The sequence below is a fragment of the Nerophis ophidion genome, linkage group LG01, assembly GCF_033978795.1.
Source record: "Nerophis ophidion isolate RoL-2023_Sa linkage group LG01, RoL_Noph_v1.0, whole genome shotgun sequence".
Lineage (NCBI taxonomy): Eukaryota > Metazoa > Chordata > Actinopteri > Syngnathiformes > Syngnathidae > Nerophis > Nerophis ophidion.
The window spans coordinates 40,693,689-40,712,817 of NC_084611.1; the positions used below are offsets into that span (position 1 = coordinate 40,693,689).

At 38.4% G+C, this 19,129-nt stretch overlaps 1 protein-coding gene across 6 annotated transcripts in view; it reads right to left on the minus strand.

The window, feature by feature from the left end:
- Positions 1–793: 793 nt before the first annotated feature.
- suds3 (SDS3 homolog, SIN3A corepressor complex component) overlaps positions 794–19,129 on the minus strand; it is a 48,201-nt gene continuing 29,865 nt past the window's right edge. For 4 of the 6 annotated variants that reach the window (XM_061902963.1, XM_061902995.1, XM_061902986.1 and 1 more), the window contains 6 exons: positions 11,923–12,018; positions 9,076–9,137; positions 8,930–8,999; positions 8,761–8,866; positions 2,341–2,425; positions 794–1,074 (listed from right to left, as the gene is read on the minus strand). In XM_061902963.1, coding sequence (XP_061758947.1) covers positions 976–1,074; positions 2,341–2,425; positions 8,761–8,866; positions 8,930–8,999; positions 9,076–9,137; positions 11,923–12,018 — 518 coding nt within the window. In that variant the 3' untranslated portion in view covers positions 794–975. Of the gene's footprint in view, positions 1,075–1,260; positions 1,637–2,340; positions 2,426–8,760; positions 8,867–8,929; positions 9,000–9,075; positions 9,138–11,922; positions 12,019–19,129 lie in introns of those variants that run through there. The other 2 variants (XM_061902980.1, XM_061902971.1) reach the window with 2 other exon arrangements.

Below are 19,129 nucleotides of genomic sequence, written 5' to 3' on the forward strand. Positions count from 1 at the left end.
TGCTTTGTGGACGCCTTCTTTGTTCCACAGTAAGTCTTTGCTGTCGTCCAGCATTCTATTTTTGTTTATTTTGTAATCCAGTTCAGTTTTAGTTTTGTTCTGCATAGCCTTGTCTCAGCTTCAATGCCTTTTATTAGGGGCACTCACCTTTTGTTTATTTTTGGTTTAAGCATTAGATACCTTTTGACCTGCACACTGCCTTCCGCTGTTTCCGACATCTACAAAGCAATTAGCTACTGACTGCCACCCACTGGTATGGAAGAGTATTACACGGTTACTTTGTCGAGCTCTCGACAGTACAGACGCTCAACAACAACACATAATTTGCAGACTATAATTATTGGCTTGCAAAAAATATCTTTAACCCAAATAGGCGAAACTAAATAATCTCCACGGTGGTTGAAAAACACTGATCCACAATGTAACTAGTCATGAAAATAAAGAAAACGCATTGAATGAGAAGGTGTGTCCAAACTTTTGGCCGGTACTGTATCTGTTTTTAGCTTTAAATTTTCTTGAACCAAAAAATACCTACTAAAATGGCCCTGTGTGCTTTGACCAATGAGTATGTAGCCCTTAATGGAACAAGTGTGGACAAAAACGTACGTAAAAGTAAGTGTCCACTTTTCAGAGAAAAAATGCATTGAGCTAGATGAGCCTGGTTTTAAAAATCTTTAAAAATCGCCTTAAAAAACGATGCGCTATCAGTCTGTCACTTAATAGACATATATGTAGATATATTCCCTTAATCATGACTAATGTGTCAAACATAAATGAGGTCCATAAAACTATGTTGTAACGTAATGGCAACGGAATTCGATTTATTTTGAAGAACAAACTAATAAAAGCAGATGAGACGTGTGTCAGACAAATGTACAGGTGTGTGGGGGGGTGTAAATGTACAGTCAGGGGTCGTATACAAACGACCAGCAAGGGGTCGGGTTTCAATGTACAGTTTGGTGAAGGCCTCGTGTTTCACACCGCTGATCGCCGCCGGATAACGAAGGCTCCCCTTTGCAGCTGCCCCAAGTATATCCTCATCTTTGTGCTGTCGCTGGTCTTCCTCACCCAAATCTCAACAAGAAGCAAAGGAAAGGTGCATGTTAATTCATTTATGATGCAGGCGCAGACAAGAAGAAGAACAGGAATAGGAATAATAATAAGAAGAACAAAAACAAGAATGAATAGGAGAACAGGAAAAAGAACAATATGAAGAAGAAAAGGAAGAGAAACAAGCACTGGAAGAAAACCAAGACAACAACAGGTACAAGAAGTTTTAGAACATTAAGAACAATAAGAAACAGAAAAAAAGTGCGACAAAAACAGCAAGAACACAAGAAAATTATAAACAAGAACAAAAAACAAGATCAAGAAGAAAAACAAAATAGGAATGAACAAGAAGAGAAAGAACAAGAAAAAAGAAGAACAAAAAAAGAAGTAGAAGAACAAACAAAGAGGAAAAACAGGAAAAGTAAAGAAGAATAACAAGAAAAATAAGATTAAAATAAGATTAACAAAAATAACATTTTTTTTGTTTCTTTTTTTTGTTTTTAAAGTACTATTATAATTGATTTTTTTTTTTCTTCGAGGGATCCTTGGGGGGTGTCTGTTTTTCAGTACCAGTATTATGATTTCCCTATGAAATTAATTAATAAATATTATAAAAATTTAAAAAAATATTACAAAATTAAAAAAAAAAACAAGAAAAAAAGAAAAAAGCAGAACAAAAATAAAAACAAGAATAATAATAATAAAGACAAGAACAAGTAAAGATGAAGTAGAAGAAGAAGAAAACAAGATCAAGAGGTACAGAACAAGCAAAGAACAGGAAAAGGAAAAACAAGAAGAGAAAGAACAGGTACAAAAGCAAGAACAAAAATAGTAAGAACAAGAATAAGAAGAAGAAAAAACGGAACAAGTAAAGAAGAAGAAGATACAGAACAAGAACAAAAAGAACAAGAAGAAAAACAACAATAACAAAAAGAAGAAAAAGAACAACAAAAAACAAAAAGGAGAAGAACAAGTAAGTACAAAGTAGAAGAGGAAAACAAGATCGAGAGGTTAAGAACAAGCAAACAACAGGAAAAAGAAAAACAAGAAGTGAAAGAACAGGTACAAAAGCAAGAACAAAAATAGTAAAAACAAGAATAGGAAGAACAAAAGGAACAAGTAAAGAAGAAGAAGATGCAGAACAACAAAAAACAGATGAAGGAGAAAATGAAAATAAGATCAAGAGGTACAAAACAAGAAAAAGCAAAAAAAAAATAGTAAGAACAAGAATAATAAGAACAAAAGGAACAAGTAAAGAAGAAGAAGTAGAAGAAGAAGAAAAAAACCTACCTCGTTGGTGCCCACTGAGCTGATGACACAGCTGATCTTGGTGTTGTCTTTGGACTCCAGGTAGATGGCCTGGCTCTTGTGGTACCTGGTGTGCATTGGGAAAGGATTCAGACATAAGACAATCCAACACCAAGAAAATGACATTGTTTCAAATGCTTATTTCCCCCACAAGTGATAAGAGCAAGAGAAAATGTAATGCTACCTTTATGGCATCACAACTGCACTCATTCCTTAGTTCCTACTCATTTGTGGCACCAAATTTAAGCACACGTGCTTTAATTATTGATACCACGCCTATTTAAACATCATCATTTCTAAATATAATAACTAGTCCCAAAAAAATTATGTAATTTTGTGTTTTTTAGACAATCTTAGCAATGACAAAAAATTGTTTACCTATTATTGTGACCACAAACTAAAATAGGTGTATGTACGATGTTTATGGACATAGTCCTCTTTATTCACCCAGTCTCCTTTTCATATTTTCTGCTTTATCATTTATTCTGAATGGATTTTATTAATAAAAAAAAAAAACACAAATGAACTTCCATTTAAAACTACGTAGTCCAACATTTTGGGGTTTTTTTGTCATTTATTTGGACATCTTTAAATCCACAAAAAACAGTTTTTCCTATTATTCATTTTGAGTACATAATAAAATTGGTGAGGTACAGTTTTTATGGACAAAGTGCACTTTATTCATCCTTTCTCTTTTCAAATAGAAGCATTTAAATCCCATCTGATTGTTCGATTGATCTTAAAACTCATTTATAAACCCAAGCCTTTAAATAGACCGCTTTTTAGACCAGTTGATCTGCCCTTTTTCTTGTCTGCTCTGTCCCTCTTTTCTGTGTGGAGAGGTTAACAGGTGGCATCTGATCAGTTTCCACTTCAGGACCACTCCTCCTTTGCACATTATTAATCTGCGCTGCATTCTAAGGTTTCTCATTGTCTCCATTGGGTTGACTTTTTTCTTGCCCTGATGTGGGATCAGATGTCATTGTGGTTTGTGTTGCCCTTTGAGGCATTTGTGATTAATTAAAGGCTATATAAATAACGACCCAAAAGGATGGATGATTGATTATGTCTTCTGCGTTATAATTTAATCTGAATGGCTCTCATTAATATATATATATTTTTTAAATCTTACTTTTTTCTATAAATTTTTTTTTCTTATTTAGTGATTTTTTTAAACATCTTTGCAACCACAAAAAATTATATTCCTATAATTTTTGACACAAAATACGAGGGTTGATGTATGATTTTTATGGCTTTATTCATCCTTCATTTAATATTTTCTGCTTTGTGATTTATCTCAACGGCTAAAGAAAAAAAATAAATCTTACAATTTATGATATAAAACTATTCAACCATCTATTTTCTACCACTTGTCCGTCATCACAGAGCCAACACAGAATGACAGACAACATTCACACCCACATTTAGTCCAACAAAAACAACATTTTTATAAGTCTTTATTTAAAACGGGCGTCAGCAACTTAGCGCCGCCATAGTGGCTCCATGGAGCTTTTTCAAAAACGTAAATGAAAAGATAAGGTAAAATATATATTTTTTGTTTCATTTTAGTTTCTGTAGGAGGACAAACATGACAATAAACTTCGCACTGTTTGTATTAAACATGCTTCAATGATGAGAGTATTTGGCAAGTGTTTTGTGCTACTAATTTTGCGGTCCTTGAACTAGCCAGTTTACATGTACAACTTTCTCTGACGCTGCCACAGAAAAACGTGTTTTACGCCACTCACTTTGTCTCGTTTTGTCCACCAAATGTTTTATGCTGTGCGTAAATCCACAAATGTGAGCTTTGTTGATGTTATTGACTTGTTGGAGTGCTAAACAGGTATGTTTGGTCAGTGCATGACTGCAAGCTAATCGATGCTAACATGCTATTTAGGCTAGCTGTATGTACATATTGCATCATTATGCCTCGTTTGTAGCTATATTTGAGCTCATTTCATTTCCTTTACTTATGTCCTCTGTGTATCTACAGGTGTGATCAAAAGTATTCAACCCCCATACAATTTTGGTGTTTTAGCAAGTTGGACATTTATTCCGTATTTGGTTTATTGACATATCAAATAAAGATGCTATAAATAGACAAATGCTACTTGAATTACAACATTAGATTTTGTAACATACCAAACGGTGTCATTTCTCTTAATATCTCATTGACAAAATTATTCAACCCCTTGAAGATCATAACTCTTAAGAACAGAATTTGAATAAGGTCTTTTCAATCAGGTGTTGAAAACACCTGTAGATGTGATTAGAACCATAACGAGCAACAATTAAACTGATTGAAAAAGACTGTGATGCTCAGCTTCTTGTAGATGGTCAATGGTGTATTTGCAACATGGTGAAGTCCAGGGAGTGGTCGAAGAAGTCAAGAGAGGAGGTAATTTATCTTCATAAGAAAGGATATAGATATAAGAAAATAGCAAAGATATTACACATTCCAAGAGACACAGTTGGGAGCATAATTCGCAAGTTTAAAGCTAAAGGCACAGTGAAAACACTACCTGGGCTTGGTAGAAAGAGGATGCTGTGTGCAACTGCAGTCCGGTATTTGAAGCGTACAGTGGTGAAAAACCCCCGGGTAACAGCTGAGGAACTACAACAGGACATTGCAGAGGGCGGAACGCAGGTTTCGTCCCAGACAATAAGGCGCCCACTACGAAATGAAGGCCTCCATGCCAGAACTCTCAGGCGCACCCCACCTCTGACTACCAGGCACAAGAAAATAGACTCCAGTATGCCAAAAATCATCTGGACAAACCCCAAAGGTTTTGGCAAACTGTTCTATGCAGTGATGAGACAAAACTGTAACTCTTTGGGCCTATGAATCAACGTTATGTCTGGAGGAGAAAAAAATGAAGCTTACAAAGAGAAGAACACTTTGCCTACTGTTAAGCATGGTGGGGGGTCCATCATGCTCTGGGGCTGTTTCTCTGCCTCAGGTACTGGGAATCTCCAGCGCGTTCAAGGCATTATGAATTCTATTTCCTACCAGGATATATTAGTTGCAAATGTCATGAAGTCAGTGACAAAGCTGAGGCTTGGGAGACGTTGGACCTTCCAACAGGACAACGATCCCAAGCATACCTCCAAATCAACATCAGAGTGGTTGCAGAAGAAGGGCTGGAAGACTCTGGAGTGGCCTTCACAGTCGCCAGACCTAAATCCTATAGAAAACCTGTGGTGGGACTTGAAGAGGCAGTTGCAGCACGCAAGCCCAAGAATATGAATGAACTGGAGGCCTTTGCTCAAGAGGAATGGGCTAAAATACCTGTAGATCATTGCAAGAAGCTTGTGTCCGGTTATGTATCACGTTTGAAGGATGTAATTACTGCCAAAGGGTGTTCTACTAAGTACTAAAGATGCATGTAACTAGGGGGTTGAATAATTTTGTCAATGAGATATTAAGAAAAATGTCCTTTTTCGGTATTTTGTAAAATACAGTGTTACAATTTAAGTTGCATTTGTCTATTTGACACATCTTTATTTGATATGACTATAAACAAAATACGGAATAAATGCCCAACTTGCTAAAACACCAAACTTGCGTGGGGGTTGAATTATTTTGATCTCAACTGTACCTTATCAGTATGCACATGTGTCATATGAGCAAGTTTTAATGTTGTAAATGTGATGTTTTATGTGTTGTTTACTGTTTTTAATGTAACCTTGCTGCTGCCCTCTTGGCCAGGTCTCCCTTGGAAAAGAGATCTTTGATCTCAATGGGATTTTTTACCTGGTTAAATAAAAGGCTAAAAAAAAAAATTTGTAATTTACTTTTGCATGTCTCATGACACATTATCTGTATGTAATATTGGCTGCATTTCTGATAGTTCTCGGAGTGCCATGTTGTTACAGACCACAGTAAACGTAACCCAGCTTGCAAAGATTGTAATGAATCCATTAGAAGACAGCCTGTCGTTTCCTTTAACTTGGACACACACATCTATAACCTTTGGCAATTCAAAGCTAGTCATTTCCAGGAGTGATCTCACCCTCTGAGAAGCCTTCGTTTTACTAAAGTTTTCCAATGTTGTAAAAATGAAGCTGAAATTTTACGTTTCAACATTTCTGTCATTGAAGATTTGCGCCAGCCTGCAAGATATAGTCATTTTGATAGTAGGCTATTATAGACACTTACATCATGAGTTGTTTTCATTATAACACTTTATATGAGACTTTTTAAAGCTTTTTTGATAGTAGGCTAATATAGCTAATATAGACACATCATGTGTTGCCTTCATCATAACGCTTATAAAAGACTTACATTTTTTTGTGGCTCCAGACAGATTGTTTTGTATTTTTGGTCCAATATGGCTTTTTCAACATTGTGGGTTGTCAACTCCTGATTTAAAAAGAAAAAAAATATTCTATAAATGTATTAATGTGTACTTTTTATGGTCACAGTGCGCTTTATTCATCCTTACTCCTTTTATCATCTTCTGCTTTATGACTTAATCTGAATTGCTTTCATTATTTAGAAAAAAAAAATCATATTTTAATGATTCTGGAGGGGGCGTGGTCCAGGCGTCGCCTGTGCGCAGAGCATGTGCGGAAGCCGGCTACGAAGCAGCTGCAGGTGAGTGGATAACCCAGCTGGAACAGGCTGTCTAATCACCTGTCTCTATATTTAAAGCAGCGTGAGGAGCCCGGAAAGACGAGGGAGCCCAGAGAGACTGAGGGGGACGGGGAGTGAAGGAGAGAGACTCAACAGAGTAGAAAATAAAAGTCTGTACACGTCTGCTAATCGAGCCCGATTATTTCCTGTCACCGAGATCCCGCAACCAGAAAGTGGTACAATGATATAAAACTAGTCCAACAAAAACAAAATTTTCTTGTGGCCTTAAAAAGACAAAAGAAATGTATACTTTTAATGGACATAGTGCGCTTCCACTTAATATTTTCAAAATTTGGTTTGAATATTACAACATTTATTAACACCTTGTTTTTGTTCCTCCCGCTTTTACCTCGTAACGCTTTCGGCGTTTCCCCGTCGACGATGGCGTTCCCTGACACTATGGTGGTAGAACGTACGCTTCGTTTAAAGATGGCGGGCTTAAATGGGGTCAAAGAGAGTGTTCTTCCCTTGTTTTCGCCTCAAACTGTCAAAACACTTGACAGCGCTCGGAGAGAGGCGTGCGACGCCTTTGATCGTGTGCGAGGATAACGACGCTTCTTTCAACAATAAAAACAGGAGATGAAAGCACGGTCGTCTCGTCTCTTTTCTGCCCGTCGCCGCGGATACAAGACTCTTCCTGTGATTGTGAGTAATTAAATGTACTGGAGCAGGGGTGTCCAAAGTGTGGCCCGGGGCCATTTGCGGCCCGCAGCAAATGTTTTACTGGGCCACAGCACATCATTGTAAAAATACTAAAATATATATATTTTTTAAACAATGAAAAGTGGAAAAAAAGAGCAAATTGGTGAAATGCAATGAGAAAAAGTTGCATTGTTGACTCTAATAACATTTTTTAAATAATTTCTCAAAAAATAATAATGAATAAAAATCAATGTTGCCACAAATTATTGATTGATTTAAGGACAAAAAGGACATAAATACAACAAACATAAAAAAATATGAAAATTTGAAAAAAAAATTGCCATACTAATTATATACTAATACTAATTATACTATTTATTGTTATTATAAATATACTAAACCAATTACTATATATATTATCTGAAGCTGATAGAGATTTAAGTGTTGAATGAAAAATGAAAAATAAAATAAAAAATAAAAAAAAGCATGACCTTTTTATGAGTAGGGCACTTTTCGATCCCTAAGGATTTTAGTGGAATTTAATTGTCTTAGCTAAATAAAATAAAAAATAAAAATAATACATTCAAATAAATATTGCTATGAATTATTGACCTATTTAGGGATCCAATTACTTCACATCAAATATTCCACTTTGAAAATATTTTTGGAAAAAATATTGTATATTTTGTATTTTTGACACAAAAAAAAAGGGTTTCGACAAAAAGCTCGTAAAATGTAATAAAAATAATTAAGTACAATTAGACATTCAAGGGTTTTATGAAAAAAATAATATATGACCTATTTTTAACCTTTTTTAAGAGTGAAACCCTTCTGGGTCCCTAGGACCTAACTTGAGGGAGCCCCCCAAAAATTTTTTTTAAAAAAGTATATTGTATTGGTTTTGAAAATGAAAAAATATCAAAATGGCCCCCGCGTGCTTTGATTTTTCAGTGTGCGGCCCTGAGTGGAAAAAGTTTGGACACCCCTGTACTAGAGGCAGCTAAGAGGCTGCAGAGCCATTATGAGAAGCAGAGGCTGCTTTACAGCATCTATAGTGAAATGTGGCCATCTAGCGGTGAAAACTGCACCTGCGTCATCACGGTACAAGGAGAGACGAGACATACCATCTTTTGTCGTAGTACAGACGGCCCTCCTCGATGCGGGCCTCGAAGCGCTGGGACGGGTACTCCATGGGCGCGGAGGGGATGTGGTCCGGCGACGAAGGGGACACTAGAAGCGGGTAAACAAAACCAATATGTTTATGGCGTCCGTTGCTCGTCCGTGAATTAGTACCTGAAGAAGTTTGAGCAATCAATGACGTTGGCGTGAGCGCCGACACACCTGGTCGCTTTGGTGACTTGAGCTGCAACGAGAAGTCGGCCAAATGAACACACACGGCAGACACGCCGGGGATATTACACAGTGTCATTAGAACGTACCTTATTTAACGTTCTTAGGTCTTCCATGATCTGATCGTCCGTGAGAAGGTAGTTTAACTGCGGTGCCAGGAATTAAGGAGGGAGATGGGAGGAAATGAGCAGCGATGACGGCGATAAACATGTCAGCGCCACACTTCAAATGGGGGGAAATGACAATGACTTAAAAGACACAATGAGTACAGCAGACATGGCATCTGTAAAGCTGAACTGAAAGTGGGTGAGCAAACATGTCTCCCTTAGAATGTATATTGCAACATAGTGGCAAAGACAACCAATGTTGCAATAGTGGTAAGGAGAAAACTACTCAGTCAGCAATTATTCTGTTTTTCTATGCCACACACACCGTATTTTTCGGACTATAAGTCGCAGTTTTTTTTTCATAGTTTGGCCAGGGGTGCGACTTATACTCATTAGTGACTTATGTGTGAAACTATTAACACATTACGGTAAAATATCAAATAATATTATTTAGCTCATTCACGTAAGAGACTAGACGTATAAGATTTCATGGGATTTATCGATTAGGAGTGACAGATTGTTTGGTAAACGTATAGCATGTTCTATGTTATAGTTATTTGAATGACTCTTACCATAATATGTTACGTTAACATACCAGGAACCTTCTCAGTTGGTTATTTATGAGTCATATAACGTACACTTAATCGGCCTGTTATTCTTTATTTATTTTAAATTTCCTTTTAAATGTCTATTCTTGATGTTGGATTTTATTAAATAAATTACCCAAAAAATTGCGACTTATACTCCAGTGCAACTTATATATTTTTTTCCCTTCTTTATTATGCATGTTCGGCAGGTGCGACTTATACTCCGAAAAAATACGATATATTATATATATTTTATATATATATATATATATATATATATATATATATATATATATATATATATATATATATATATATATATATATATTTAGTCAGCCACCGATTGTGCAAGTTCTCCCACTTAACATGATGACAGAGATCTGTAATTTTCATCATAGGTACACTTCAACTGTGAGAGACAGAATGTGAAAAAAAATCCAGGAATTCACATTGTAGGAATTTTAAATATTTTTTTTGTAAATTATGGTGGAAAATAAGTATTTGGTCAACCATTCAAAGCTCATACTGATGGAAGGGGGTTTTGGCTCAAAATCTCAAGATACATCGCCCCATTCATTCTTTCCTTAACACGGATCAATCGTCCTGTCCCCTTAGAAGAAAAACCGCCCCAAAGCATGATGTTTCCACCCCCATGCTTCACAGTAGCAGCTATGGTGTTCTTGGGATGCAACTCAGTATTCTTCTTCTTCCAAACACGACGAGTTAAGTTTATACCAAAAAGTTCTATTTTGGTTTCATCTGACCACATGACATTCTCCCAATCCTCTGCTGTATCATCCCTGTATCCATTTTGGTATAAACTCAACTCGTCGTGTTTGGAGGAAGAACAACACTGAGTTGCATCCCAAGAACACTATACCTACTGTGAAGCATGGGGGTGGAAACATCATGCTTTGGGGCTGTTTTTCTGCTAAGGGGACAGGACGACTGATCTGTGTTAAGGAAAGAATGAATGGGGCCATGTATCGTGAGATTTTGAGCCAAAACCTCCTTCCATCAGTGAGAGCTTTGAATGGTTGACCAAATACTTATTTTCCACCATAATTTACAAAAAAATTCCTACAATATGAATTCCTGTTTTTTTTTTTCACATTCTGTCTCTCACAGTTGAAGTGTACCTATGATGAAAATTACAGACCTCTGTCATCATTTTAAGTGGGAGAACTTGCACAATCGGTGGCTAACTAAATACTTTTTTTGCCCCACTGTGTAATATATATATGTATATATATATATATATATATATATATATATATATATATATATATATATATATATATGTATATACACAAAAAACACATTTAGCAGATTTTACGCTAACTGAGGTGTTTACAGGTAAATATGCCCGGTAATAGTGATTAATCGTATTCAGCTGATATTTTAAAGCAAGCATTTGTATGCTCGTACAATACCTAAAACTTTTAGTATATCAGTATGTGGAATAAATTATGGAATGGATTAAGCAAAGAAATCCAATAAAGCAGCAATATGATTCAGTTTAAGTTCAAACTACAAGTGTTCACAAATCAATCAATGTTTATTTAAATAGCCCTAAATCACGAGTGTCTCAAAGGGCTGCACAAGCCCCAACGACATACTTGGTTCAGGGGGGGTCTACACGGAACAAGATGAACATCTTGAACCTTTTTTTTTTTTTATTGAGACAAAGATTATTTATGTATTTAATATTTGTATGCTTACTATGGTATATTATTTATGTGTTCACTGTTCTGTTACAGAGAACAAAAAAAATTTGATAAAATAAAAAAGTAAATAAAATAAAAGGGGTAGAATTAAATAAGCGCTGCTTCTTCCTACTCCTTTTCGGACGTGCTGTAATGAAACAACTGGAATTGTATCGTATTGTATCGTCGGCATGTTCCAAATAAACTGAAATTGAACTGAAAAAGCTAGATAAAGATGCAGACTACTCAAATGCAAAACAGGAGTTCCTTTGGAAAAAAAATAAGTCACATGGCAAGAGGTTGCCTACAGCCATAACAATGTTTTCATACTCTGTGCTAATTAAGACTGATGATTTTTTGCAAGTGTTGGAGACGTGGCGGTTCAGTGAATAAAAGTGCTCATTTGCAGTATGTATTATTAATCAAGTATCCCAAATTGACGCGAGTATAGACCTGGCACTTTCTACAGTTGAGTACGACAACGCACCGCGTCACAACGGTATAGGAGTACATGTGAAAGTGCATGTAAGGGATATCAGGTGCAGGCTTTCTTCGTTTGTCAGGAATGGGCACCGGGTCGTTGGGTCGCCGCCTCAGCTTCCGTGTCATGATGGGTTTCACCTCCATGGAATCTGAATCAAAAGACATTCTTAAAACAACTCACAATTCCCCAAAAAGTCAATACAGTCCAACTTTGGTTTTTGCACTCCCCATTTCTCCATGAAAATTATTCGGCAACATTTGTCCCCTTTTTCATATTCTTTCTCAGCTATCGTACAGCCCAATGTTATGCGTAACCAACAAGTCGTTATTAGTGATGGGCGATACGGCCTAAAATCCATATTGTGATATACATTGCATCCTGCGATAACAATATATATCACATTATTTGGTATACAAATGACAAGAAAACCATTCCAAACGGGTTACAAAGGCTCCTAATTTGGCTGATGACGTTTACAGTAACATTATACAACTTAAAATGATGCAGTATTTTCTCAAAACTATTATTAATCTACCGTATTTTTCGGATTATAAATCTCAGTTTTTTTTCATAGTTTGACCGGGGGTGCGACATATATACCGGAGCGACTTATGTGTGAAATTATTAACACATTACCGTAAAATATCAAATAATATTATTTATTTTACTCGCGGAAGAGACGAAGAAAATGTCAGCAATCGTCACATACACGTCAACCAATAAGAATTTGGCGGGGGAGGGTCATGGCAGAAGTGCACCGGACACACTCTGTCACCTGTGATGTCCCTCAAGGATCAGTTCTCGGCTCCACCCTTTTCACACTCTACATGCTCCCTCTTGGCCGTGTCATCAGCCAGCACAGAATATCATTCCACTGCTATGCTGATGACACTAAATTTTACCTGAAAACAAACCCAACCCCCTCTGCAGCCCTGCCATCATCCACACTTACCAACTGCCTGGAGGAGATCAAGGCGTGGATGAAACACAATTTTCTTCAACTAAACAGCTCCAAGACTGAAGCCATTCTAGTCGGCACCCCACATCAGACTCAGTCGCACACCATCACCAGCATCACCGTCTCCGGCCACGACATTCACCTCTCATCCTCAGTCACTAATCTGGGTGTTAAAATGGACCCTGACCTTTGAGGCTCAAATAACACAACTGTGCAAGACCTCCTTCTACTCCGCCCCTCACTCACTCTCTCTGATGCAGAGAGGCTCGTCCACGCCTTTGTCTCCTCCAGGCTCAACTACTGCAACGCACTTCTTGTCGGGATCCCCAGCAAGAACATTCAGAAGTTGCAATACATACAAAATAGTGCTGATAGGATCCTGATGAGAGTGCGGAAACATGACCACATCACACCAACTCTCAAATCCCTTCACTGGTTTCCTGTTCCACTCAGGGTTGAATTCAAAATCTCCCTACTAACTCACCAGTGCCTCAATGGAAATGCCCCCCTCTACCTCAAAAAACTGCTTACCCCCAAATCCTCCACACGACACCTCCGCTCCAAGCAGGCTAACCTCCAACCTCCACGGACAAAGCTACGAACTATGGGAGACCGGGCTTTCTGCTCCGCTGCTCCCAGTCTGTGGAACGCTCTCCTTGACCACCTGAGGGCACCTCAGACTGTGGATGCTTTTAAAAAAGGCTGAAAAACCCATCTTTTTAAAAAAGCCTTTTTATAGACATGCATGCTGATTCTAGCTATTGGGCTGTTTTGTAGTTCTATATTTTATAAATTTTTATTATCTTTTTATTATTATTATTATTATTTTTTACAATTTTTTTACACTGCGGCACTTTGAGGTTGTTTGCTCACCGTAAAGTGCTTTTTTTTTTTTTACAAATGAAATATACATTATTATTGTGGGTCATGGAATGCTAACTGCTATATCCTAATGCCATAGCTATTAAAATGGATCATTTCATCGTTGGCGGTAACTTATAAAAACTGAGAAGGGCTGAACAAAAATGGCACCGAAAAGAAAATCATGTACTGCAGATTACACAATATCAAAAAATATTATTTATCTCATTTGCGGAAGAGACGTAGAAAATGTCAGCAATCGTCACACACATGTCAACCAATAAGAATTCGGCGGGGGAGGGTCATGGCAGAAGTGCATTGTGGGTCATGAGATACTAACTGTTATATGCTACTGCCGTAGCTATTAAAATGAATCATTTCACCATTGGCGGTAACTTATAAAAACTGAGGACTGAACAAAAATGGCACCGAAAAGGAAATCATGTACTGCAGATTACAAGCTGGACGTAGTGAAATATGCAGCAGAAAACGACAAGAGGAAGCGGCGCATACCTTTGGAGTTGGCAGAGTTGTTTAGAAGCGACACACACACTGTAAGAGACTAGATGTATAAGATTCCATGGGATTTAGCAATTAGGAGTGACAGATTGTTTGGTAAACATATAGCATTTTCTATATGTTATAGTTATTTGAATGACTCTTACCATAATATGTTACGTTAACATACCAGGCACCTTCTCCGTTAGTTATTTATGCGTCATTTAACGTACACTTATTCAGCCTGTTGTTCACTATTCTTTATTTATTTTAAATTGCCTTTCAAATGTTTATTCAAATGTCCAAGATGGCGGCGCCCGGGCGGGCTGCGTCCTCGAGGGGCTCTTGCTAAAGATGGAACATTTGGCAGAAATACCGGACAATTCCACAAACTTTATGGCTGGCTCACATCGTGGTCACTCCGCGATCACGTACGACCGCCAGACACTTCTCGATGTGGACATATCGGGCGGTTTTGGACTGATAGACGCGTGCGTGCTAAACATGCTAACTAGCATGGGAATACGTCGGCGGCTACATCCAGCGGCCTGTGAAGCAGGGGAGTATAGTAGCAGCGGGGGCCGTCTACGGAGCAGACGCCAGCGGTGTGATCGGAAACGCGGATGCCGAGCGGGGCTAAAAACAAAGCAGAAGGCTAATCCCCACAGAACACCACTTCCCTCCATCCTGAAGACGGATTTAAATGGAAAATGCGAGACTACTGGTCTGGGTAAGGAGTCAGTTAAATTAGAACAAGTTTTTTTCTGCTTTGAGTGTTTCAGAGTTAGACATGTCTTTTACTGAGGTGGCTAACTATGATGCGTGCAGTTTATCAAAGCAACAAACAAACAATCGGAAAATTCCCGTTACTGAGGTGGCTAACCATGATGCGTGGAGTTTATCAAAGCAACAAACAAACAATCGGAAAATTCCCGTTATCGAGGTGGCTAACCATGATGCGTGCAGTTTATCAAAGCAACAATCAAACAATCTGAAAATTCCTGTCGTATCAATTCCTAGATATGGTCATAACTATACTAAATGCACTGGGCATAATAAACACAACATTATTAATATTGCTACTACGGATAATTTGATCAAAAACTCCCTAAAACAGCCCACTACCTATAATATAGGTTTTTTAAACATAAGATCATTGTCTCCTAAAACGTTGTTAGTTAATGATATTATCAGAGACAACAATCTTAACGTCATCGGTCTCAGCGAAACCTGGCTTAAACCAAACGACTTTTTTGCGCTAATTGAGGCATGTCCTCCTAACTTTACACATGCGCATATTGCCCGTCCGCTTAAAAGGGGTGGGGGGGTCGCACTAATATACAACGAAAACTTTAACCTTAGTCCTAACATAAATAATAAATATAAATCGTTTGAGGTGCTTACTATGAGGTCTGTCACACCACTGCCTCTACACCTGGCTGTTATCTACCGCCCCCCAGGGCCCTATTCGGACTTTATCAATGAATTCTCAGAGTTCGTTGCTGATCTAGTGACACACGCCGATAATATAATCATAATGGGGGACTTTAATATCCATATGAATACCCCATCGGACCCACCGTGCGTAGCGCTCCAGACTGTAATTGATAGCTGTGGTCTCACACAAATAATAAATGAACCCACGCATTGCAACGGTAATACGATAGACCTAGTGCTTGTCAGGGGTATCACCGTTTCCAAAGTTACGATACTCCCGTGTACTAAAGTATTGTCCGATCATTACCTTATAAAATTCGAGGTTCAGACGCATGTTCGTCAAACTAATAATAATAATAACTGCTATAGCAGCCGCAACATTAATACAGCCACGACGACAACTCTTGCTGACCTACTGCCCTCGGTAATGGCACCATTCCCAAAGTATGTGGGCTCTATTGATAACCTCACTAACAACTTTAACGACGCCCTGCGCGAAACCATTGATAACATAGCACCGCTAAAGTTAAAAAAGGTTCCAAAAAAGCGCACCCCGTGGTTTACAGAAGAAACTAGAGCTCAGAAATTATTATGTAGAAAGCTGGAACGCAAGTGGCGCACGACTAAACTTGAGGTGCACCATCAAGTATGGAGTGATGGTTTAATAACTTATAAACGCATGCTTACCTTAGCTAAAGCTAAATATTACTCAAATCTCATCCACCGTAATAAAAACGATCCTAAATTTTTGTTTAGTACGGTAGCATCGCTAATCCAACAAGGGACCCCTTCCAGTAGGTCAACCCACTCAGCTGATGACTTTATGCAATTCCTTAGTAAGAAAATTGAAGTCATTAGAAAGGAGATTAAAGACAATGCGTCCCAGCTACAACGGGGTTCTATTAACACTGACACGATTGTATATACGGCGGATACTGCCCTCCAAAATAGTTTCTCTCGTTTTGAGGAAATAACATTAGAGGAATTGTTACAACGTGTAAATGGAATAAAACAAACAACATGTTTACTTGACCCTCTTCCTGGGAAACTGATCAAGGAGCTCTTTGTATTATTAGGTCCATCAGTGCTAAATATTATAAACGTATCACTCTCCTCGGGCACTGTTCCCCTAGCATTCAAAAAAGCGGTTATTCATCCTCTTCTTAAAAGACCTAACCTCGATCCTGACCTCATGGTAAACTACCGACCGGTGTCTCACCTTCCCTTTATTTCAAAAATCCTTGAAAAAATTGTTGCGGAGCAGTTAAGTGAACACTTAGCGTCTAACAATCTATGTGAAATCTTTCAATCCGGTTTCAGGGTAAATCCCTCCACGGAGACAGCCCTCGCAAAAATGACTAATGATCTATTGCTAACGATGGATTCTGATGCGTCATCTATGTTGCTGCTCCTCGATCTTAGCGCTGCTTTCGATACCGTCGATCATAATATTTTATTAGAACGTATCAAAACACGAATTGGTATGTCAGACTTAGCCCTGTCTTGGTTTAACTCTTATCTTACTGATAGGATGCAGTGTGTCTCCCATAACAATGTGACCTCGGACTACGTTGAGGTAACGTGTGGAGTTCCCCAGGGTTCGGTCCTTGGCCCTGCACTCTTCAGCATCTACATGCTGCCGCTAGGTGACATCATACGCAAATACGGTATTAGCTTTCACTGTTATGCTGATGACACCCAACTCTACATGCCCCTAAAGCTGACCAACACGCCGGATTGTAGTCAGCTGGAGGCGTGTCTTAATGAAATTAAACAATGGATGTCCGCTAACTTTTTGCAACTCAACGCCAAAAAAACGGAAATGCTGATTATCGGTCCTGCTAGACACCGACCTCTATTTAATAATACAACTCTAACATTTGACAACCAAACAATTAAACAAGGCGACACGGTAAAGAATCTGGGTATTATCTTCGACCCAACTCTCTCCTTTGAGGCACACATTAAAAGCGTTACTAAAACGGCCTTCTTTCATCTCCGTAACATCGCTAAAATTCGCTCCATTCTGTCCACTAAAGACGCTGAGATCATTATCTATGCGTTTGTTACGTCTCGCCTCGACTACTGTAACGTATTATTTTCGGGTCTCCCCATGTCTAGCATTAAAAGATTACAGTTGGTACAAAATGCGGCTGCTAGACTTTTGAAATCTGCGTTCAAAGGACTCCGGCTTGTTAGTGATTCCCAAAGCCCAAAAAAAGTCTGCGGGCTATAGAGCGTTTTCCGTTCGGGCTCCAGTACTCTGGAATACCCTCCCGGTAACAGTTCGCGATGCCACCTCAGTAGAAGCATTTAAGTCTCACCTTAAAACTCATTTGTATACTCTGGCCTTTAAAAAGACTCCCTTTTTAGACCAGTTGATCTGCCGTTTCTTTTCTTTTTCTTCTATGTCCCACTCTCCCTTGTTGAGGGGGTCCGGTCCGATCCGGTGGCCATGTACTGCTCGCCTGTGTATCGGCTGGGGACATCTCTGCGCTGCTGATCCGCCTCCGCTTGGGATGGTTTCCTGCTGGCTCCGCTGTGAATGGGACTCTCGCTGCTGTGTTGGATCCGCTTTGGACTGGACTCTCGCGACTGTGTTGGCTCCATTGTGGATTGAACTTTCACAGTATCATGTTAGACCCGCTCGACATCCATTGGTTTCCTCCTCTCTAAGGTTCTCATAGTCATCATTGTCACCGACGTCCCACTGGGTCATTATTGTCACCGATGTCCCACTGGGTGTGAGTTTTCCTTGCCCTTATGTGGGCCTACCGAGGATGTCGTGGTGGTCTGTGCAGCCCTTTGAGACACTAGTGATTTAGGGCTATATAAGTAAACATTGATTGATTGATTGATTCTTGGTGTTGGATTTTATCAAATAAATTTCCCGCAAAAATGCGACTTATATTCCAGTGCTACTTATATGTTTTTTTCCTTCTCTATTATGCATTTTCGGCCGGTGGGACGTATACGCCGGAGCGACTTATAATCCGAAAAATACGTTACTTGTTAATTTATTGTTAATATCTGGTTTTTAATGTTGTAAAATGGTTCGATCGTCACTTCTTTTAAATTGTAATGACCACTTACTTTTCTGTTGTTTGATATTTGACATTTATTTTGGGCGATGCTACAAATTTGGAAATCGATCCAACACAAAGTAGTTACAGTTATCAATATCAGTATTGGCCATACCAATACTGATATTGATTCTTCAAACTTTCAAGATCACAAACAATTACATTTTCATACCAATTATAATCAGACAAAAACACAGGATGGCCGTGTAACAAAATAAAATAAATATTTAAATTATTTCCTACTATTGGCTGTGATTTAAATCCTTCGTTTTTTGTTCTGAAAGCCCTCCTGTGTGCAGTGACTTATTTCCTGAGTTTGTAAACAACAACAACAAAATATTTATTTGTAGCATCTACCATATATTAAATGATGTTGTGCTTGGTATCGTTACTGTCGATATTTGTGTTGATTTGCCCACCTG